The sequence below is a fragment of the Cardiocondyla obscurior genome, linkage group LG11 (assembly GCF_019399895.1).
Source record: "Cardiocondyla obscurior isolate alpha-2009 linkage group LG11, Cobs3.1, whole genome shotgun sequence".
Classification (NCBI taxonomy): domain Eukaryota; kingdom Metazoa; phylum Arthropoda; class Insecta; order Hymenoptera; family Formicidae; genus Cardiocondyla; species Cardiocondyla obscurior.
Window position 1 is genome coordinate 2,496,880 of NC_091874.1, and position 16,041 is coordinate 2,512,920.

At 35.8% G+C, this 16,041-nt stretch overlaps 4 protein-coding genes and 1 long non-coding RNA gene across 15 annotated transcripts in view; 2 read left to right on the plus strand and 3 right to left on the minus strand.

The window, feature by feature from the left end:
- Snu (ABC-type transporter snustorr) overlaps positions 1 to 5,428 on the plus strand; it is a 51,040-nt gene extending 45,612 nt beyond the window's left edge. For all 3 annotated transcript variants that reach the window (XM_070663461.1, XM_070663462.1, XM_070663460.1), the window contains 7 exons: positions 469 to 620; positions 857 to 1,064; positions 1,281 to 1,458; positions 1,722 to 1,908; positions 2,193 to 2,458; positions 2,580 to 2,666; positions 3,211 to 5,428. In XM_070663461.1, the coding sequence (XP_070519562.1) occupies positions 469 to 620; positions 857 to 1,064; positions 1,281 to 1,458; positions 1,722 to 1,908; positions 2,193 to 2,458; positions 2,580 to 2,666; positions 3,211 to 3,425 (1,293 nt within the window). In that variant the 3' untranslated portion in view covers positions 3,426 to 5,428. The remainder of the gene's footprint in view (positions 1 to 468; positions 621 to 856; positions 1,065 to 1,280; positions 1,459 to 1,721; positions 1,909 to 2,192; positions 2,459 to 2,579; positions 2,667 to 3,210) is intronic.
- An 87-nt stretch (positions 5,429 to 5,515) lies between these two features.
- LOC139106576 (retinol-binding protein pinta) lies at positions 5,516 to 8,949 on the minus strand. Of its 3 annotated transcripts, none has more exons than XM_070663465.1 (7): positions 8,841 to 8,949; positions 8,290 to 8,575; positions 7,818 to 8,147; positions 6,951 to 7,110; positions 6,756 to 6,861; positions 6,300 to 6,672; positions 5,516 to 6,214 (listed from the first exon to the last, which is right to left on the minus strand). In XM_070663465.1, the coding sequence occupies exons 3-7, from the start codon at positions 7,981 to 7,983 to the stop codon at positions 6,138 to 6,140; spliced, it is 882 nt and encodes a 293-aa protein (XP_070519566.1). In that variant the 5' UTR covers positions 7,984 to 8,147; positions 8,290 to 8,575; positions 8,841 to 8,949; the 3' UTR covers positions 5,516 to 6,137. The 3 variants fall into 3 exon arrangements, with proteins under 3 accessions (XP_070519566.1, XP_070519565.1, XP_070519567.1); XM_070663464.1 differs by having other exon boundaries at positions 8,279 to 8,575; XM_070663466.1 differs by lacking the exons at positions 8,290 to 8,575; positions 8,841 to 8,949 and having other exon boundaries at positions 7,818 to 8,242.
- A 1,216-nt stretch (positions 8,950 to 10,165) lies between these two features.
- LOC139106581 (uncharacterized) lies at positions 10,166 to 15,226 on the plus strand. 7 transcript variants are annotated; one of them, XR_011546394.1, is made up of 6 exons: positions 10,608 to 10,759; positions 10,898 to 11,064; positions 13,529 to 13,696; positions 14,285 to 14,620; positions 14,802 to 14,902; positions 15,026 to 15,226. It is a non-coding gene; the product is annotated as an uncharacterized lncRNA (long non-coding RNA). The 7 variants fall into 7 exon arrangements; XR_011546389.1 differs by lacking the exon at positions 10,608 to 10,759 and adding an exon at positions 10,166 to 10,302 and having other exon boundaries at positions 14,802 to 15,226; XR_011546388.1 differs by having other exon boundaries at positions 10,609 to 10,759; positions 14,802 to 15,226.
- Positions 11,307 to 13,089, minus strand: LOC139106577 (retinol-binding protein pinta-like). The gene is made up of 5 exons (XM_070663468.1): positions 12,912 to 13,089; positions 12,456 to 12,615; positions 12,174 to 12,279; positions 11,736 to 12,105; positions 11,307 to 11,563 (listed from the first exon to the last, which is right to left on the minus strand). Exons 1-5 carry the CDS (start codon positions 13,087 to 13,089, stop codon positions 11,505 to 11,507), a joined length of 873 nt encoding a protein of 290 aa, XP_070519569.1. The 3' UTR covers positions 11,307 to 11,504.
- LOC139106578 (retinol-binding protein pinta-like) lies at positions 13,939 to 15,919 on the minus strand. The gene is made up of 5 exons (XM_070663469.1): positions 15,742 to 15,919; positions 15,281 to 15,440; positions 14,808 to 14,913; positions 14,356 to 14,722; positions 13,939 to 14,190 (listed from the first exon to the last, which is right to left on the minus strand). The coding sequence occupies exons 1-5, from the start codon at positions 15,917 to 15,919 to the stop codon at positions 14,132 to 14,134; spliced, it is 870 nt and encodes a 289-aa protein (XP_070519570.1). The 3' UTR covers positions 13,939 to 14,131.
- Positions 15,920 to 16,041: the final 122 nt, after the last annotated feature.

Here is a 16,041-nt window from a genome sequence, read left to right on the forward strand (position 1 = left end):
TATTTTTATTGTATAATAATATTAATAACTATTACTTTTTTTGATAATTATTTGAGTATTAAAATACTAAATGCTTTTAATAGTAATTTTCACAATTTATTTGGCAGAATTAATTTCGGATTTTCTATAAGGGTTAAACTTTTCGAGTCAGCAATGTAGTACACGTGCATTTATTCTTTCGTTTCTTTATCTCATATACGAATATTTATGTTGCAATTTATTAAATTCAGCACTACACTCAATGATCTCTGTATTTTAATGTACAAAGTGGATTAAAAATAATCGTTTACAATTTTTTTTTTTTACTAAGGTTGATATTGTTTCTGAAGGAGATATACTCGAATGATTAAGGAGTTAATTTAAAAAATTGTGTAACTCTGAAGCAAAGCGTCAAGTCTTATTATCTTAAAATTTTGTTGTTAATCTTACTCGCATAATTATAATGACAATGACGATTTCACGATACAGATAAACGGCAAGTCGCTGTCAGGCACGAAAGCTAACTCCATCTTAGACTGCGACGACTGCGGCGACTTCACGGATTGTTACAAGATCACTAGCTGGGGCAAGATTAAAGCCCTTTTGCAGAAGAACTTCTTGCGTATGTGGAGGAACATTGGGTACGTCTTTAATGAAATGATCTACGGCGCAGCAATTAATTTAGTGGTTTTTGTGCATGTTAATAGTATCGTTTCTGAATTTATTAAAACATTTCTAAGAAATAATATTAAATTCCCATGCGATAAATAACCGTTTTATGAATAAATAAATCAGCATAGATTAATAAAAAGTTGTTCGATTGTGCCACTTAAGAAAATTATGCTAATGTCTCATATAATAATTCACATCCGTGTAGCGTGATGCTGTTCATCTTCGCTCTGCCAGTGATGCAAGTGATCCTCTTCTGCCTGGCAATCGGCAGAGATCCCACGGGACTGAAGCTGGCCATAGTGAACCACGAAATGTCCTATGAGAACATGTCCTGTCCTGTCTCGACGAACTGTAGCTTTTCGTACCTCAGCTGCCGGTACCTCAACTTCTTGGATAACGAAACAATGATAAAGGTCTTAATTGCCGCATAATGTACACGATAATTACTAATTTAATTACTAAATTAATTTTTATTTTATCATTAAAGTAATCGTTAAAAAGTTTCTATATGAAGTACACGATATTACGTGTAATAAAATATACCAGAAGTGTTAAAAAGTGATCAATGTGATTTTAAATGGGTAGGAAAATCAATTTTAAGTAAATATAAACACGACTTTCTATTGCAGACGTACTATCCGGATCCGGAATCGGCAATGGAGGCTGTACGCAGAGGTAGCGCTTGGGGTACACTGTATTTCACGGAGAACTTTACGGACGCCCTTGTAGCGAGAATGGCTCTGGGAAGAGATTCCGACGAAGAGACTCTCGACCAGAGCGAGATCAGAGTTTGGCTGGATATGTCTAGTAATTATCTACTCACTGAACAAATAGTTAATAGCTCTTGAGAAATCATTAAAGCGTCAATCTAAATTGCATCGTTTTAATTTATCTTAAACGTATTACTCGCACTTTTTCGTAGAATATTTAATCTTGCAAAATTTTATTTCTTTTCCGCACGAGTGATTTTACGAAAGCATTTACTATTCGACGCACAAGTGTAATTTACAAGTTGAATTCTGTAGTTTTTGTATCCTCCGAACATGCACCGTAAAATCTCGCGACTTTAGATCAACAGGTGGGCCTAATGCTGGCAAGAAATCTTCAGTATTCGTACCGGGACTTCGCAAAGGATCTTTTATCGGCCTGTCAACAGAACACAAAACTGGCTGACGTGCCGATTCAATTCAAGGAGCCCATTTATGGCACCAACGAACCAAGTTTCACAGACTTCGTGGCGCCGGGTGTGATTCTTACGTAAGTCCATGAGTACTTAATTTATTTCGAAAACTTTATACATTAATTATTACTATCTATTTAATCCAATTTTCGATTTAATTTTATTATCTTTCTCGCTCACACTTCCTTTATTTAAAAAGGAGATGTAGATATTTTATTGTTGCATGATTGTTGCCGCTTTTCTGCGATGTCGATTTGTTCTCTCGTTTGGCAAAGCGCGTGCGCTTTAATATTTAATAATTAAAAAAAAAAAGGATTTTGACGTAAGAGAGCAGCTTTACAAAATTTGTTTTCGTTAACAGCATCGTCTTCTTCCTGGCGGTCGCGCTGACGTCATCAGCATTGATCATCGAGAGAATGGAAGGCTTACTGGACCGCAGCTGGGTAGCCGGCGTGTCACCAGGTGAAATTTTATTCTCGCACGTGGTGACGCAATTCGTAGTGATGTGCGGTCAGACGGCCCTCGTGTTAATTTTTATGATCCTGGTGTTCGGCGTCGAGTGCAAAGGCGATATCGGCTGGGTCATTATACTGACGATCCTGCAAGGGCTGTGCGGCATGTGCTTCGGTAAGAACAGAGATCAAAGGGTTACGGCCTTTCGCTCATTGTGATGTGTCTGTTAAAAATTATACTTGCGGTTTAATGACAATTTGCAATTTTCATAAATGGAAATTGTTTTTTTCCGCAGGGTTTGTGATCTCGGCGATTTGCGAACTCGAAAGGAATGCCATTCAGCTTGCCTTAGGCAGCTTCTACCCTACGCTTCTTCTCAGCGGTGTGTATAAAATTACAATATTTAATTAAAAAGAAAAAAATTGTTTGGAATATCTAGAAATTGTCATTATACATATAATTTGCGCGAGAATTGAAACGGACCTGCCTCGAGTCGTGCACTCGCTTTTATCGATTATATTTAATTAACGTTTTTAATATCGCATTATTTTAAAATCAGTTCCGTCGGTATCCAATAAGTTTAATCGAGGCCGTCGTTTAAGCGGCTGCTGGGATTTAAATATCATACGTAGAAATTCTTACTAAAAGTGAAAGTCGGCCAATACTCATGCGCGCCGTATTCTAATCGAATTGCTGCGCAAATTGTACATTAGACCGACTCTGTAGTACGTGGTCTGAAACGTAAATTAATAAGATCCGAAATAAAATCTAATTTTCTTTTAATGACTTTTGAGGAATTAATGAGTCTTTATTCGCAGTTCTCATACTTTTAGAGTTCTTCTTTGAATTTTCTTGAATTAAAATTTTTTTAAAGACGTTATCAATTTACGTTTGCCTCATGTTCATTTAATCTTTCCATTTCTCAGGTGTAATATGGCCTGTGGAGGGCATGCCAACGTTCCTGCGTTACATCTCGCAGGGCCTGCCGCTGACGATGGCGACGACCGCTTTGCGTTCCATGTTGACCCGCGGCTGGAGCATCACTGAGCCGAATGTCTACAACGGCTACATCTCGACCATTATCTGGATCGTCGTGTTCCTCACGATAAGTTTGCTGGTGCTAAAGTTCAAGCGCGGATAAGACCGACCCGCAACCGTTCCCAAACCCCGCGTCCAGACTGTGTACTCGACGTGCAGTGAATTCGCGTTCCGTGCCGGACAGACGAGAAGACTCCTAAATGGGGAGGGATTGGATGTTCCCCGAAGAAGAAGCGAACGATCGGGCGCGACTCGGGACTCGCGTTTCCCGAGGCAATCCTTCGGGGACAATCTTTTCCCTTCGCCAGCTGCAGCTGGGGTCGATATTAACGGAGCGTTAGTTAGAAACCGTATAGAATTAGTAGAGACTGCAGTAGCAGTTAGACGTCGGTGGTCAGTGGGAATGGAATATCACCAGAGGGCACCTGCACTTCCTCCTCGAGCCGCGTCCTCCGCGAAGAAGCTCTGCAACTCGAGAAGGATTATCGTTCACGCGAAGAGGGAAAAAAAACTGACTGCCAGCCGTTGATCGATGTCCGACGGCGAATGAAATATTCTTAGATTGGTGCAGCGGCTTTGAGTCCGAGTGTCAACGATCTTGCAGTATCCTCCACGGCGAACGAACCTCTGATACATGTGATGCTCCCGCGTACGCTTGACGTGCTTGTAAAGCTCACGTATCGCGTGTGTGTGTGTGTGTTCTGTGTTGTACATGTGTGTACACGTGCGTGCGTGCCTGTGCGTGCGTATGTGTGTGTAAGTGTATGTGTGTATGTATGTGAGAACTTTGAGTAAATGCATGATAATGATGATGATGTTGCGCGCGAGACTGCCGCGTTTTCTTTCGCGTTTCCATTTACAGAGACCACATTTTTATCCAGCATCTGTAGAAATTAGTTGCCCAGAGTTCTTCTCAAGGTTCGATCTTTTCTCAGATCGAGAGGACCAGCGTTTCTCGCGGACGCGGCGTCCCGAACGTCTCAAAAGCGCGATTATTAATTTATCTTCGCGGTAATAGCATAATTTGTTAATATAAACAGAGGTGAGAGTTGGTTTACTTTTTATGTATAAAGTATTTTATAAAAACGTGCCGCAAAGCGTTTCAACGTCACTACTCGCGATCGAACAAACGAACTCCGTCCCGCTCGTGCCTGACTCTTCTGTTTTTTTTTTGTTTTTTTTATCCCCCAAGAACCGTTCAAGTAATTCGTCAGGAACGAGAATTACCTTCGATCAGCCGCGTGAACCTTCGTCCCGAAATCCCGACGTTCGCGCCTTAATTAAGCACACCGTAATTAAGTACGTAGCCTTCACTGGCGATCACGGATCCGGTGTGGTAAAGGGGATCTGGACCATCGTCCCAGGATTAAAATGGGGGATCGTAGCTAGTAAGTCGTAAGTGAATAAGTAATAACTGGTTAATCATAGCGCGACTCTACTTGCCCATGACTTTAGGTGCGTATGTTTGTTATTTAACTCGCGGCGATGTCGAGCGCTGAAAGGAACAATAGTCGGCAGTACCGCGGCGTTGAAAAGTTGCAACACTTTTTATTTTATTAGTATTTAATACACCCTTTTCGACGCGTATACATATATGTACTTATACGTATGTATATAGAACGATTTGTGCGAAATGAGAATGCGACGCCGCGCCGAAAATCCTTATCGTTAATTTATGAAGACGTCAGCTCGTGAACTATGATAACACTTATTGTGAAGGAAAAATTAGCTCGCCACGCGTGACGGATAATTTTTTTCATTTTAGTGGCGTATAAATATAAATAATGTAACCACCTCAAAGAAAAAAAAAAAAAGATACGGATTTATATACGTGTATATTGTGTAAGAAATGCTTGACGATACTGTCGGGTAATCGATGTAATTAATGAATTGTAACATTGTGATCGTCTGCGAGGCGCAATTTTTGTGCGCTATTTGTGGCGCGGTATCGTCATTGGGAAACTGCACGTGTGTTATCGGACACTTGTCGTTAATGAAACAGACAAGATGTCAACGAGAACAAAATGTGCAACACAAAAAGAAACTCGAAACTAGCAAAAATGTATATTGTATTTTACTTATATATAAAAAGGGATATAAAACTCATGCGTATGCATGTATTTTTTATAAAAACCCAATGACGTCGCAATGATACATGATTTTCTTCGCTCACTCAGCATAGCTTTGTACACCGGCCGCGATTTACGTTTGTTTCTGAAATTATTTTATTATTTATATTGTTTTTCATAATCGATTTTCTTGATTTTTATATGTCTTCCTTTTGCTCGTCATCTTTTTCTACGCAAAGCTCAGAATTTACGTTTAGAAGTCGCGAAAATGTGTACAGCAAGTAATTAATAAGATTGGCGCTACATTCTTTGAAATTTCTGTAATCTTATTATCATGTCCGCGCGATAAATTGTTAAATAATAGATTCATGTGACAGATAGTGAATTCAATGATACAATAGATAAGCAATTTGCTGTAGCAAATCTATAAATAGTCACTGCGCGTTCATTAAAAAACGTAATAAACACTCAATAGAAAAGTTCTAATTATACACCTTTTATGTTATTAGTATCATAAATAAAATACATATAAATATAAAAATAATTTTTGCACAGGATAAATTAGCTGTATTATTTTCCTAGCTGTTATAATTATACGTTGATAATACGCATAAATTAAAATGCAGGAAAATAATAAATAAATAATTAAACAGATCAACATCTATAAAAAGAATATGTGACAATTAAAGTGATTAATTTTTTGCTAGAGGTTTTTATGCATGCATCCATTCTTATTGACGAATCTACTACTTTAAAGAGTCTTTGTCGTTTTCTTCGTCCAAAAGCCAGTCACGGTTTTCATTGATTATTTTCTTCCAATACTCTGCAAAAATTAAGTACTTGCATTGTATAAGCGTTAAATACCATTTAATTATAATCGTATAGACGTTTTAATATCTCGTGATTACCTGTTAATTCACGAAGAGTCTCGCCAGTGCCACCGAGCTCGACGGGCAGAATATCGGTTGGAATGTCCTTAAAGCAATTTTGTATCGTTCTGTGCGTGTAGACGTGCACCCTGTTCTTCATTTTCTCCGTCATGAAAGACCGGAAAATTCGTAAGACAACGTCTACATAATCAGGCGCGTTGATTATATTAATCGAGTGGATCCTGATGGGGTAGCAGTTCTGCCACGTTTGGACCAGATTCATTATCAAGTGAGGTCTTAGTTGTATAGCGTGACGCATCGTCGGGTTCGACACGTCTAAAAACACCGAGCAACCATATATCGACGTTGCGATATAATTCTTCGTTGCCATTTCCGTTAACATCACTCCGATCTGAAAAAATTAGTTACTGAGGAACAACAATTGAGAATGTAAAATATAAATATGCATATATATTTTTTTAAATATCTTTTTACCTTAAAAATATCAGATATTTTGTGTCTTCTAGGATCGTGCCGAGTACCGTGTACTATAATGACCAGTCTCCCTTGACTGTCCGGTTTCCGCAAAGGTAGAAAGATTCTAAATAAAGTAGGGACTCATTAGTTAAGAGACATAAAAGTATTTTTACAAAAGTAATCTTATTAATATTTAGAAATAACGATGTTTACCCCAAGTCAAGTAATTCCCGCAGTTCCGGTTGATGTGGATCCTTGTTCATGTACCACTCTGACAAGTGGGACCGCTGGTTGTAATAGTTTTGCATCCTGGTTTTAGTTTTCTCAAGATTGAACTTGCAGACTCTCAGAAACCGCAAGATAAGAAACTCATCTATAGGATTTTTTTTAATACAAAGCTATTTAAAGCAACGATAATTGTTAAGTCTTATCAAAGAATGTAAAGCAGCATAGTTTTAGAATTTTGCTAATTCTTTTAATAGAAAATATCAAAGGCCGGTTTTATTACGCAGTATTCCGAGAAGCCTAAAAAAATTTTATTCAACTGTGAATCGCATTGCGAAATTAAGTTCTATCTGACGGGCATAATTACGATTGTAATTACGTGATCTCTGCTCATTATAGGACAATTTTATTCAATTTTTTTTTGTTTGCGGAACTGGCACAATACCTTGACATATTGCTATTTGATCTTTCGACTCTAACTTAAGTTTCAAAACATATAACTCTAATACCTTCTGCAGCAATTTTTTCTGTAACTTATCTTATTATTTATGCCACACTTATATTTTATAATAGTATATTAAAAAAAATTTTTTGCCGCGTTACGCACTTTTTAAAAATAATTTTGTCATTGTTCCGAAGTAAAGGAACGCAAGGTTCCACCGACCGGTAATTTTAACACGTCTAAGGGCAGATTGTTCCAACTTTCCAATGTAAATTGATCTATCAAATAATGATATTTCTATCTTCATCTTTCATTATAAATAAATAAAGACAAACACGTGTATACCTGATAAGTAAATTTACTCAAAAGTTAAAACAACCTGCCATAAATAAAATTCATGTATTTTTTTTTACCGATTCGCGGGATCAGGTCGCCGTTTTCGTCAACCCAGCGTCTGATCTCGGCGACGGCGTTCTCTCTGGTCTCGTCGGTCTCGTTCAAGTGTGCCGCTGCGTAAGTCTGATCCTCACTGGACAGCTGTTGCTGAACATTATGCACGTCACTTTGAGTGCTTGCCATTATAATCGTTGATGAATGGAAAGGCTGATTTAGTGAGCTTCAGTCACTGAACTCCAGTCGTCAATGGTCCAGTAATATAATCTCGTCGATCGCGAAGGCCGACCGTGGCTCTCGACGCGCGAGACTACAATGAACTGGATCGACAATGAGATGCAGCAAATGCTCTAGAATATAAATGCTCTTTGGAATCATTTTTGCAACAAAGGAATATTCAGTGGGTACGCACGCGCGTCATTCGCGCGAACGGCGTCGTATCTGATGTGATAAAGTTAATCGACACTCACGATATACGCACCGATTCGTTACCTGGCCTGATGAGAAAAAAAATCCCACGCAGCCGTCAAATGCATAATGCATTTGAAACAAGTCACCTCTGTGATGTCGAACGGCGTCGCGTCTTTATCGGGCACCAACATGGCGGGCGAGTCTGAGCTGATCTCACTGATGTGTGATAATAACTTAATAAGCCGAGAGCACTTTCAGACACTGCAGTGATGTGATGTGATTAACGATTGATAATATTGATAACGCACTGCGTGATTTACACATATTGTATAATATTTGTTTTCTTTTTAATATAATTTAGCAGCAACTGAAATAATTTAATATAATAAATTTAAACTCATTAAAAAATTTATTAATAAATAAATATAAATATAAAAGTAATAAAATCAAGCATATGAACAAAACCACAGCGCAATCAAAATTAAATTAATTAAATTAAATAGAAAACAAAAATAATTTTTTATCCTTAAAAAAAAAATTAAAATTAATATAAAATATCAATTATTTATCTAATTGTAAGTTTTAATATTTATAATTATATATGTAACGTTGAATTAAAAATTACTACGTACCCATGTATAAATGCTGCGAAATAATACTTCACTCCTAATTCTATCATTAGCAATCCTAAAAAGAAATTAATGAAACGATTTAAAAATTCGACGACGTTCTATGTAAATTATTTCTAAATTTACCTTCACCATGTTCGATAATGCTGTTCTCAAATCATACACACCAAAGCGTATGTTCATAACAAGTCTTCCACGTTTATCTGGTTTTAGCTGCATCAAACACATTCTAAAAAAAATATTTTATATGTCTTAAAAAAAATTCAGAACGTAAAAATAAATCGAAGTAAGATGAAACATTTCACGATCTGTATTAATATATATGTATATTATCTAAGTTAAATTAATTAATGTAGAATTATAAACCAAACCGTTAAAGATAATGTTCGTTACCCTAAATTAATCAGCTCCTGCAACTCTGGCAGGAATGGATCCTTATTCAAAAACCATTGTGGCAGCTTAGATCGTTGTTTATAACGGCTTCGCATTCTATTTTTAGTTTTCTCAATATCGAACTTGTAGACTCTCAAGAAACGCAAAATAAAAAAGTCATCTGTGCACAAATCAAAGATTTGCTTCAAATAAATAGTTATACATATATATAATTAAAACAATAATTGAAATTACCATAATTGAATGACGTAAGTTAAAAAAATACATGTGTCTACAATTTTAGAACAAATTTTAAATGAATTATTCTCTTCTCTGCCAGATAATATTAACGAATTTATTTCATCGTGTTATTCCAAAGTTTCTTATTTATAAATAGAAGATTAATTAATTTAAATTAAATTTCCTATCGCGTGCAATCAACGTGATAATACCAATTCGCGCGTCCAAGTCGTTCTGCTCTAACCAGCATCGAATCGTCTCAATGCAGTTTCTTTTCGCCTCGCCGGTCTCGTTTAATCATTTCGCTGCGTATCTCTTATCTTCGTCAGATAATTCTTGCAGCCAAATGTGGTCCAGCTCACAGTCGCTGCGTGTACGCGCGTTCGCCATCGTAGCACCATAAGAAACTGCTTCCACTACAGTTCTACTTCGCGAAAACTTGCCTTTGCAGTTTGCAGATGTGTACATACTAAAACGAACTGACACGCATTGCCATTCTGCTGTACCCACTCAACCCAGTGCTTTATCTCCGTGTCGGCGTGATCTCTAGTTTTGTCGGTCAAGCCGGTCTCAACTGGTCTCAATTAAATGTGTGAGTATGTATGTACACTGAAAGGCAGTTATGGCATTTGTGCGGCGATGGCGGTAGGCGTACGTGACTTCCCCCTCTCTCGGCCGCCGAGTGCGTGGGGGTGTAGGTGTAGTAGGCCGCGTTCCCCTTCAGTCCTCATTCCTCTGTGACCGATGCTTCGCGACATGTGTACGCCCGCGCTTCGTGTGAGATTCGACGCACACCACGCCAAGATCACGTACGCTGGTCGCCGTCGTTGCACCACGAACGCCATTCCTGACGGTGAGTGTACATCCATACATACGTAAACCTGGTCTTCACTAGTGAGCTGTTCCAATCACTGAATCCTAGAACGTTATTGTGTAAAGTGCACCCACGACTCTTGGCGCGCGCGAAATCACAATAAAGACGATTAGCAGACAATGCTGTGCACAAGCCCCGCGCTCTTTGGAATTCGAACACCCTGGCGAATTATTTTTGCGACAAAAAACAAGTGATTGTATTACTTCCAGCAGTTTCAGCTTGCTTTGAAACGCAAGCAAAAAAAGAAAGTTATTTTTAGTTCCGAAAAAACCCACTACGAACCGTTACCGGTCAATCGTGGCACCGCTGGCACCGGGAGCTGTTGACATTTTGTGATGTTTTGAGGTTATGAATGATTATATTAACATAGTGTAGATTATGGATAATTAAAAAAATTAATTTGAGTGCGTGAGGAAAATAAATTTTAAACTATTAGGTAAATTAATATCAAAATGTTATGTTTTATATTTCTGTCAACTAATATATATAAATATATTTTTACCGAGTTATTAAATCTAAATTATCCAGAGGTGTGTTTAATATTAATTTTTTTTTCTTTTTTTCTGTGAATTAGATGTTAGACTGCACGTCCATCGCTGTAACCTGTACATTAAATAAAAGAGAAAAATGATTTGCAATGGGCTGCAATATACGAAGAAGAGAGAATAGTTATTGGGATCTTTGGACTCCTGGTGTTGCTGAGATTATTTATATTCACGTTTATCCTGTACGTTTGTTGAGGTAAGTTATTGACAATTTGTAAAATATTTAATGTAAAGGTAGAAATTAAACTTTGTAGATTTTGGACTTATTTAAAGTAAATGCATTTAAAATAGAAATATACTGACGTACTTGAGTACCACATTGATTCTGATTAAACTTAAGTTGAAAAAGGTAAATAAAATATTACTTTTGAATAGAAAATGGTTGAGATGAAACGAAAATAACTAATAACAATTATGATATTTAAAAAATTAAAGAGATTGATAAACATAAAATATTATTGTCACATTGTAATACAAAGAAATTAATTATGTATATATTATATATATATATCTGCAAATTATATATATATCTACAAAAGATAATAAAAATATAACCCATGTAACATAACGATTTAACATCGCATGCAAAAATAACCATTTGCTAATTAATCTTACACTATAAAAATAATCGTTTGGTTATTTCTCTCCGTTCAAAATGTAGTCACGATTCTCCTCGGCCCTCCTCTTCCAAAACTCTGTGAAAAATTTGCAAAATTAAATTAACGTTTAATTAACTGTTAACATAATACGTACATCACTTTAGTCTCAAGTAAAAAAAATTAATTATTACTTTCAAGAGGGAAAAAGAATTAGATCAGTAAAAATTATTTATTTGTCAGACACGAATACGTATTAATTAAAAATTACCCGATAGTTCTTGTACCGTGCTGCCGGTACCGCCGTATTCGACGGGCAGTATTTCAGCCGGGACATCCTTCAAACCATTTTCCGTCGTAAAATCACTCCTGACGTGAAATCTGTTCCTTAACTTTTCGCTCATTAAAGATTTCAACATCGTCGCGGTTGCTTCAAATATTTTTGGAGCGTTAACAATGTTTATCGACCTCATTCTCATGGGATAATTTTGCCACACTTGGATTGAGTTTATTATCACGGAGGGCGTGTATTGAGTAATGTGACGTAGTGTTAAACCATCCATTATCAAGATTTGTATGATTCCATATACAGATGCTGCGGGATAATACTTTACCCCTAATTCCATCATTATCAAGCAAACCTAAAAAGAAATTAATGAAACGATTTAAAAATTCGATGACGTTGGACGTGAATTATTTCTATTTTTACCTTCGCAAAGTCCGCTATCGTCGTTGTTGTCGGATCATACAGACAAGGTTGTATGATCATAACGAGTCTTCCAAGTTTATCCGGTTTTAGCAGCATTAAACATATCCTAAAAAAAAGTATCTCGTCTGTTTTGAAGATTTGACACTTAAAAATAAACGAATGTAAAATGAAACGTTTTACGTTCTGTATTGATATACGTGCACGTAAATGTATGTATATTATCTAAGTTAAATTAATTAATGTAGAATTATAAACCCAACCGTTAAAGATAATGTACATTACCCTAAATCAAGTAGCTTTTGCAACTCTGGCAGGAATGGATCCTTATTCAGGAACCATTCTGGTAACTTGAATAGTTGTTTATAACGATTTTGCATCTTTTTTTTAGTTTTCTCGACGTCAAACTTGCTGACTCGTAGAAAACGCAAAATAATAAAGTCATCTGCGGACAAATAAAAGATTTGCTTCAAGTAAATAGTTATACATACAGTATATAACTAAAATAATGATTAAAATTACCGAAATTGGATGACGTAAATTTAAAAAAAAAAAAAAAACATATGTCCTACAATTTTAAAAACAAATTTTTTAATTATATTGAATTATTTATTCTCTTCTTTGCCAGAAAAATGATAACGAATTTATTTCATCGTGTTATCCCAAAGCTTCTTATTTTTAAATAGTAGATTAATTAATTTAAATTAAATTTCCTATCACGTGCTATCAGCGTGATACTACCAATTCGTGCGCCCAAGTCGTTCTGCTCTAACCAGCATCGAATCGTCTCTATGCCGTTTCTTTTCGTCTCGTCGGTTTCATTTAACCATTCCGCTGCGTATTTTTTATCTTCGTCAGATAACTCTTGCGAAATGTGGTCCTGGTCACAGTGCTCGCCGAGTGAACGCGCGTTCGCCATTGTCACGCAACAAAAAACTTTTCGAATTGGAAAACTCGCGTTTGTAGTTCAGGTATATATATATACTAATGCGCATCATCATTCTGCTCTTTGCTCTACCCACTCTACTAAACATTTTATCTCAATGATGGCTGTTTCAAAGTTTCCACTCCTCCCCTAGTCTCGGCTAGTCACTAGTCTTGATTAATCTTGTACGTTGGAACTGTTGACATTGAGACGTCTATTTTGAGGTTATGAACAATTTCGTTAACTTAGTGTGAATTGTAGATAGTTAAATATATTAATTTGAGTGCATGGAAGAAATAAATTTTAAACTATTAGGTAAATTAATATCTGTAAAATATATTAAAATGTTATGTTTTATATTTCTGTCAACTAATATAAATGAATATATTTTTACATATATTTTAATTTTTTTTTCTTTTTTTCTGTGAATTAGATGTTAGATTGCATGTCCATCGCTGTAACCTGTACATTAAATAAAAGAGAAAAATGATTTGCAACGGGCTGCAATATATGATGAAGAGAGAATAGTTATTGGGGATCTTTGAATTCCTGGTATTGCTGAGATTATTTATACTTACATTTATCCTGTATGTTTGTTGAGGTAAGTTATTGACAATTTGTAAAATATTAAATGTAAAAGTAGAAATTAAACTTGGTAGATTTTGGACTTATTTAAAGTAAATGCATTTAAAATAAAAATATATTGACATACTTAAGTGCTACATTGATTCTGATTAAACTTGAGTTGAAATAGACAAATAAAATATTACTTTTGAATAGAAAATGGTTGGAATGAAACAAAAACAACTAATAACAAATATGATATAAAAAAAATTAAAGAGATTGATAAATGTAAAACTTTATTGGCACATTGCATTACAAAGAAATTATTTTGTGCAGTAAAAAAAAGAACGAAAAAAATTCTGGATATTTCTACAAGATATAAAATAACCAAAATAGGACCCTTGTAACATAACAGTGGCATTTAATCATTCCGTAACTAATTCTAAATGTATTGTATAATATAACCATTTTATTATTTTTCTTCCTCTAAAATAACGTCACGATTTTTCTCTGCCGTCTTTTTCCAAAACTCTGCAAAAGAATTAAAAAATTAAATTAAAGTTTTGATAATTGCGCATATTATTTCAGTCTAAATTACAAAAAGTTAATTTCTTTTTTTTTTCAGGAATAAAAAAAAACTTGACTAATACTGAGTGATTATTTGCCACACGCGAATGCGTATGAATTAACAATTACTCGTTAGTTCTTGTATCGTGCCGCCGGTGCCGCCGTATTCAACGGGCAGTGTGTCAGTGGGGATATCCTTGAAATCGTCGGGCTTCATACTCGAAGACATATGAAACCTGTTCCTTAACTTCTCGCTCATGAAGGATCTCAAGATCATCGCGGTGGCCTCGAATATTGCTGGAACGTTAAATATGTTGATGGACAGGATTCTTATGGGATAATTTTGCCACATTTGAACCGCATTCATTAATAGGGAAGGCCTGTATTGAACGAGGTGACGTATTGTTATACCAGTCAAATCTACGATCATTACGTAGCCATATATAGATGCTGCGGGATAATACTTCACCGCAGTTTCCAGCAATATCAAATATAGCTAAAAGAAATTTCAAGAACTACTTAAAAATGAATTAAAAAATTCAACGACGTTTGACGTAACTCTGATATTATTTCAGCTTTACCTTCACCACGTTCGCTACGTCGGTTGTTCTCGGATCATACACCGCGGGGCGTATAATAATTACTAGTCTTCCTTGATTATCCGGTTTCAATAGCGGCAAGTATATGCTAAACGAAGTATTTTACATATTTTAAAAAAGACTGTGCTTAAAAATGGATAAAAGTGAAATGAAACTTTTCACGATCTATACCGATATCTAATTGAAATAAATTAATGCAGAATCGATGTTGTAAACCAAGCAGTTCGAGATTCGCGATTGCGTGGATAACGATAACGGTAAGGGAAAAATAATTTATCTGAATTGTAACGTTGTCTCTCTGTTTCGCTTTCTCTCTTTTAACAGTTATATAGCTGTTAAATACATATGTATGTCGGGCTAATTTGTACAAAAAAAATTAATTAACAAAATTAATAACGAAACCTTGTAAATATATTTTAGTAAATTTTCATAATTCTAATAATAATGTTCGTTACCCTAAATTAATCAGCTCCTGCAACTCTGGCAGGAATGGATCCTTATTCAAAAACCATTGTGGCAGCTTAGATCGTTGTTTATAACGGCTTCGCATTCTATTTTTAGTTTTTTTGACATCAAACTTACACACTCTCAAGAAACGCAAAATAAGGAAGTCATCTGTGCACAAATCAAAGATTCGCTTGAAACATAAGTTATTCATCTATGCAATTAAAACAACGATTGAATTGAAATCACCGAAACTGAGTGGCATAAGTTAAAAAAAAAAAATATATGTGCGGTGCAAATTAAAAAACATTTTATTTTATATGTATATATTTTTTTTTAATCCGAAAGCGTTAATGAATTTATTTTATTGTTTTATATGCCGAACTTTATTGCTTCTGAATTGAAAATTAACAAGTAAAATTGAATTTCCTATCTTAACATGCGCGTCACGTGCGATCGACGTGATTAATACCGATTCGTGCGTCCAAGCTGTTGTTCTGATCTAGCCAGCGTCGTATCATCTTAAAGCCGTTTCTTTTCCCCTCGTCAGTCTCGTTTAACCATTCCTCTGCGTATCTTTTATCTTCGTCAGATAACTTTTTCCAAACGTGGTCCTGCTCACGGTCGCTGCGTGTGTACACGTTCTCCATCGTAACGACGCAAGAAACTGTTTCGGAAAATTTGCGTTTGCAGTTTGTAAATATGTTCTTACACGCGCACGATCATCGCACAGAGTCAGCAGATAATGTAATAACAAATAACTTGCACGCGC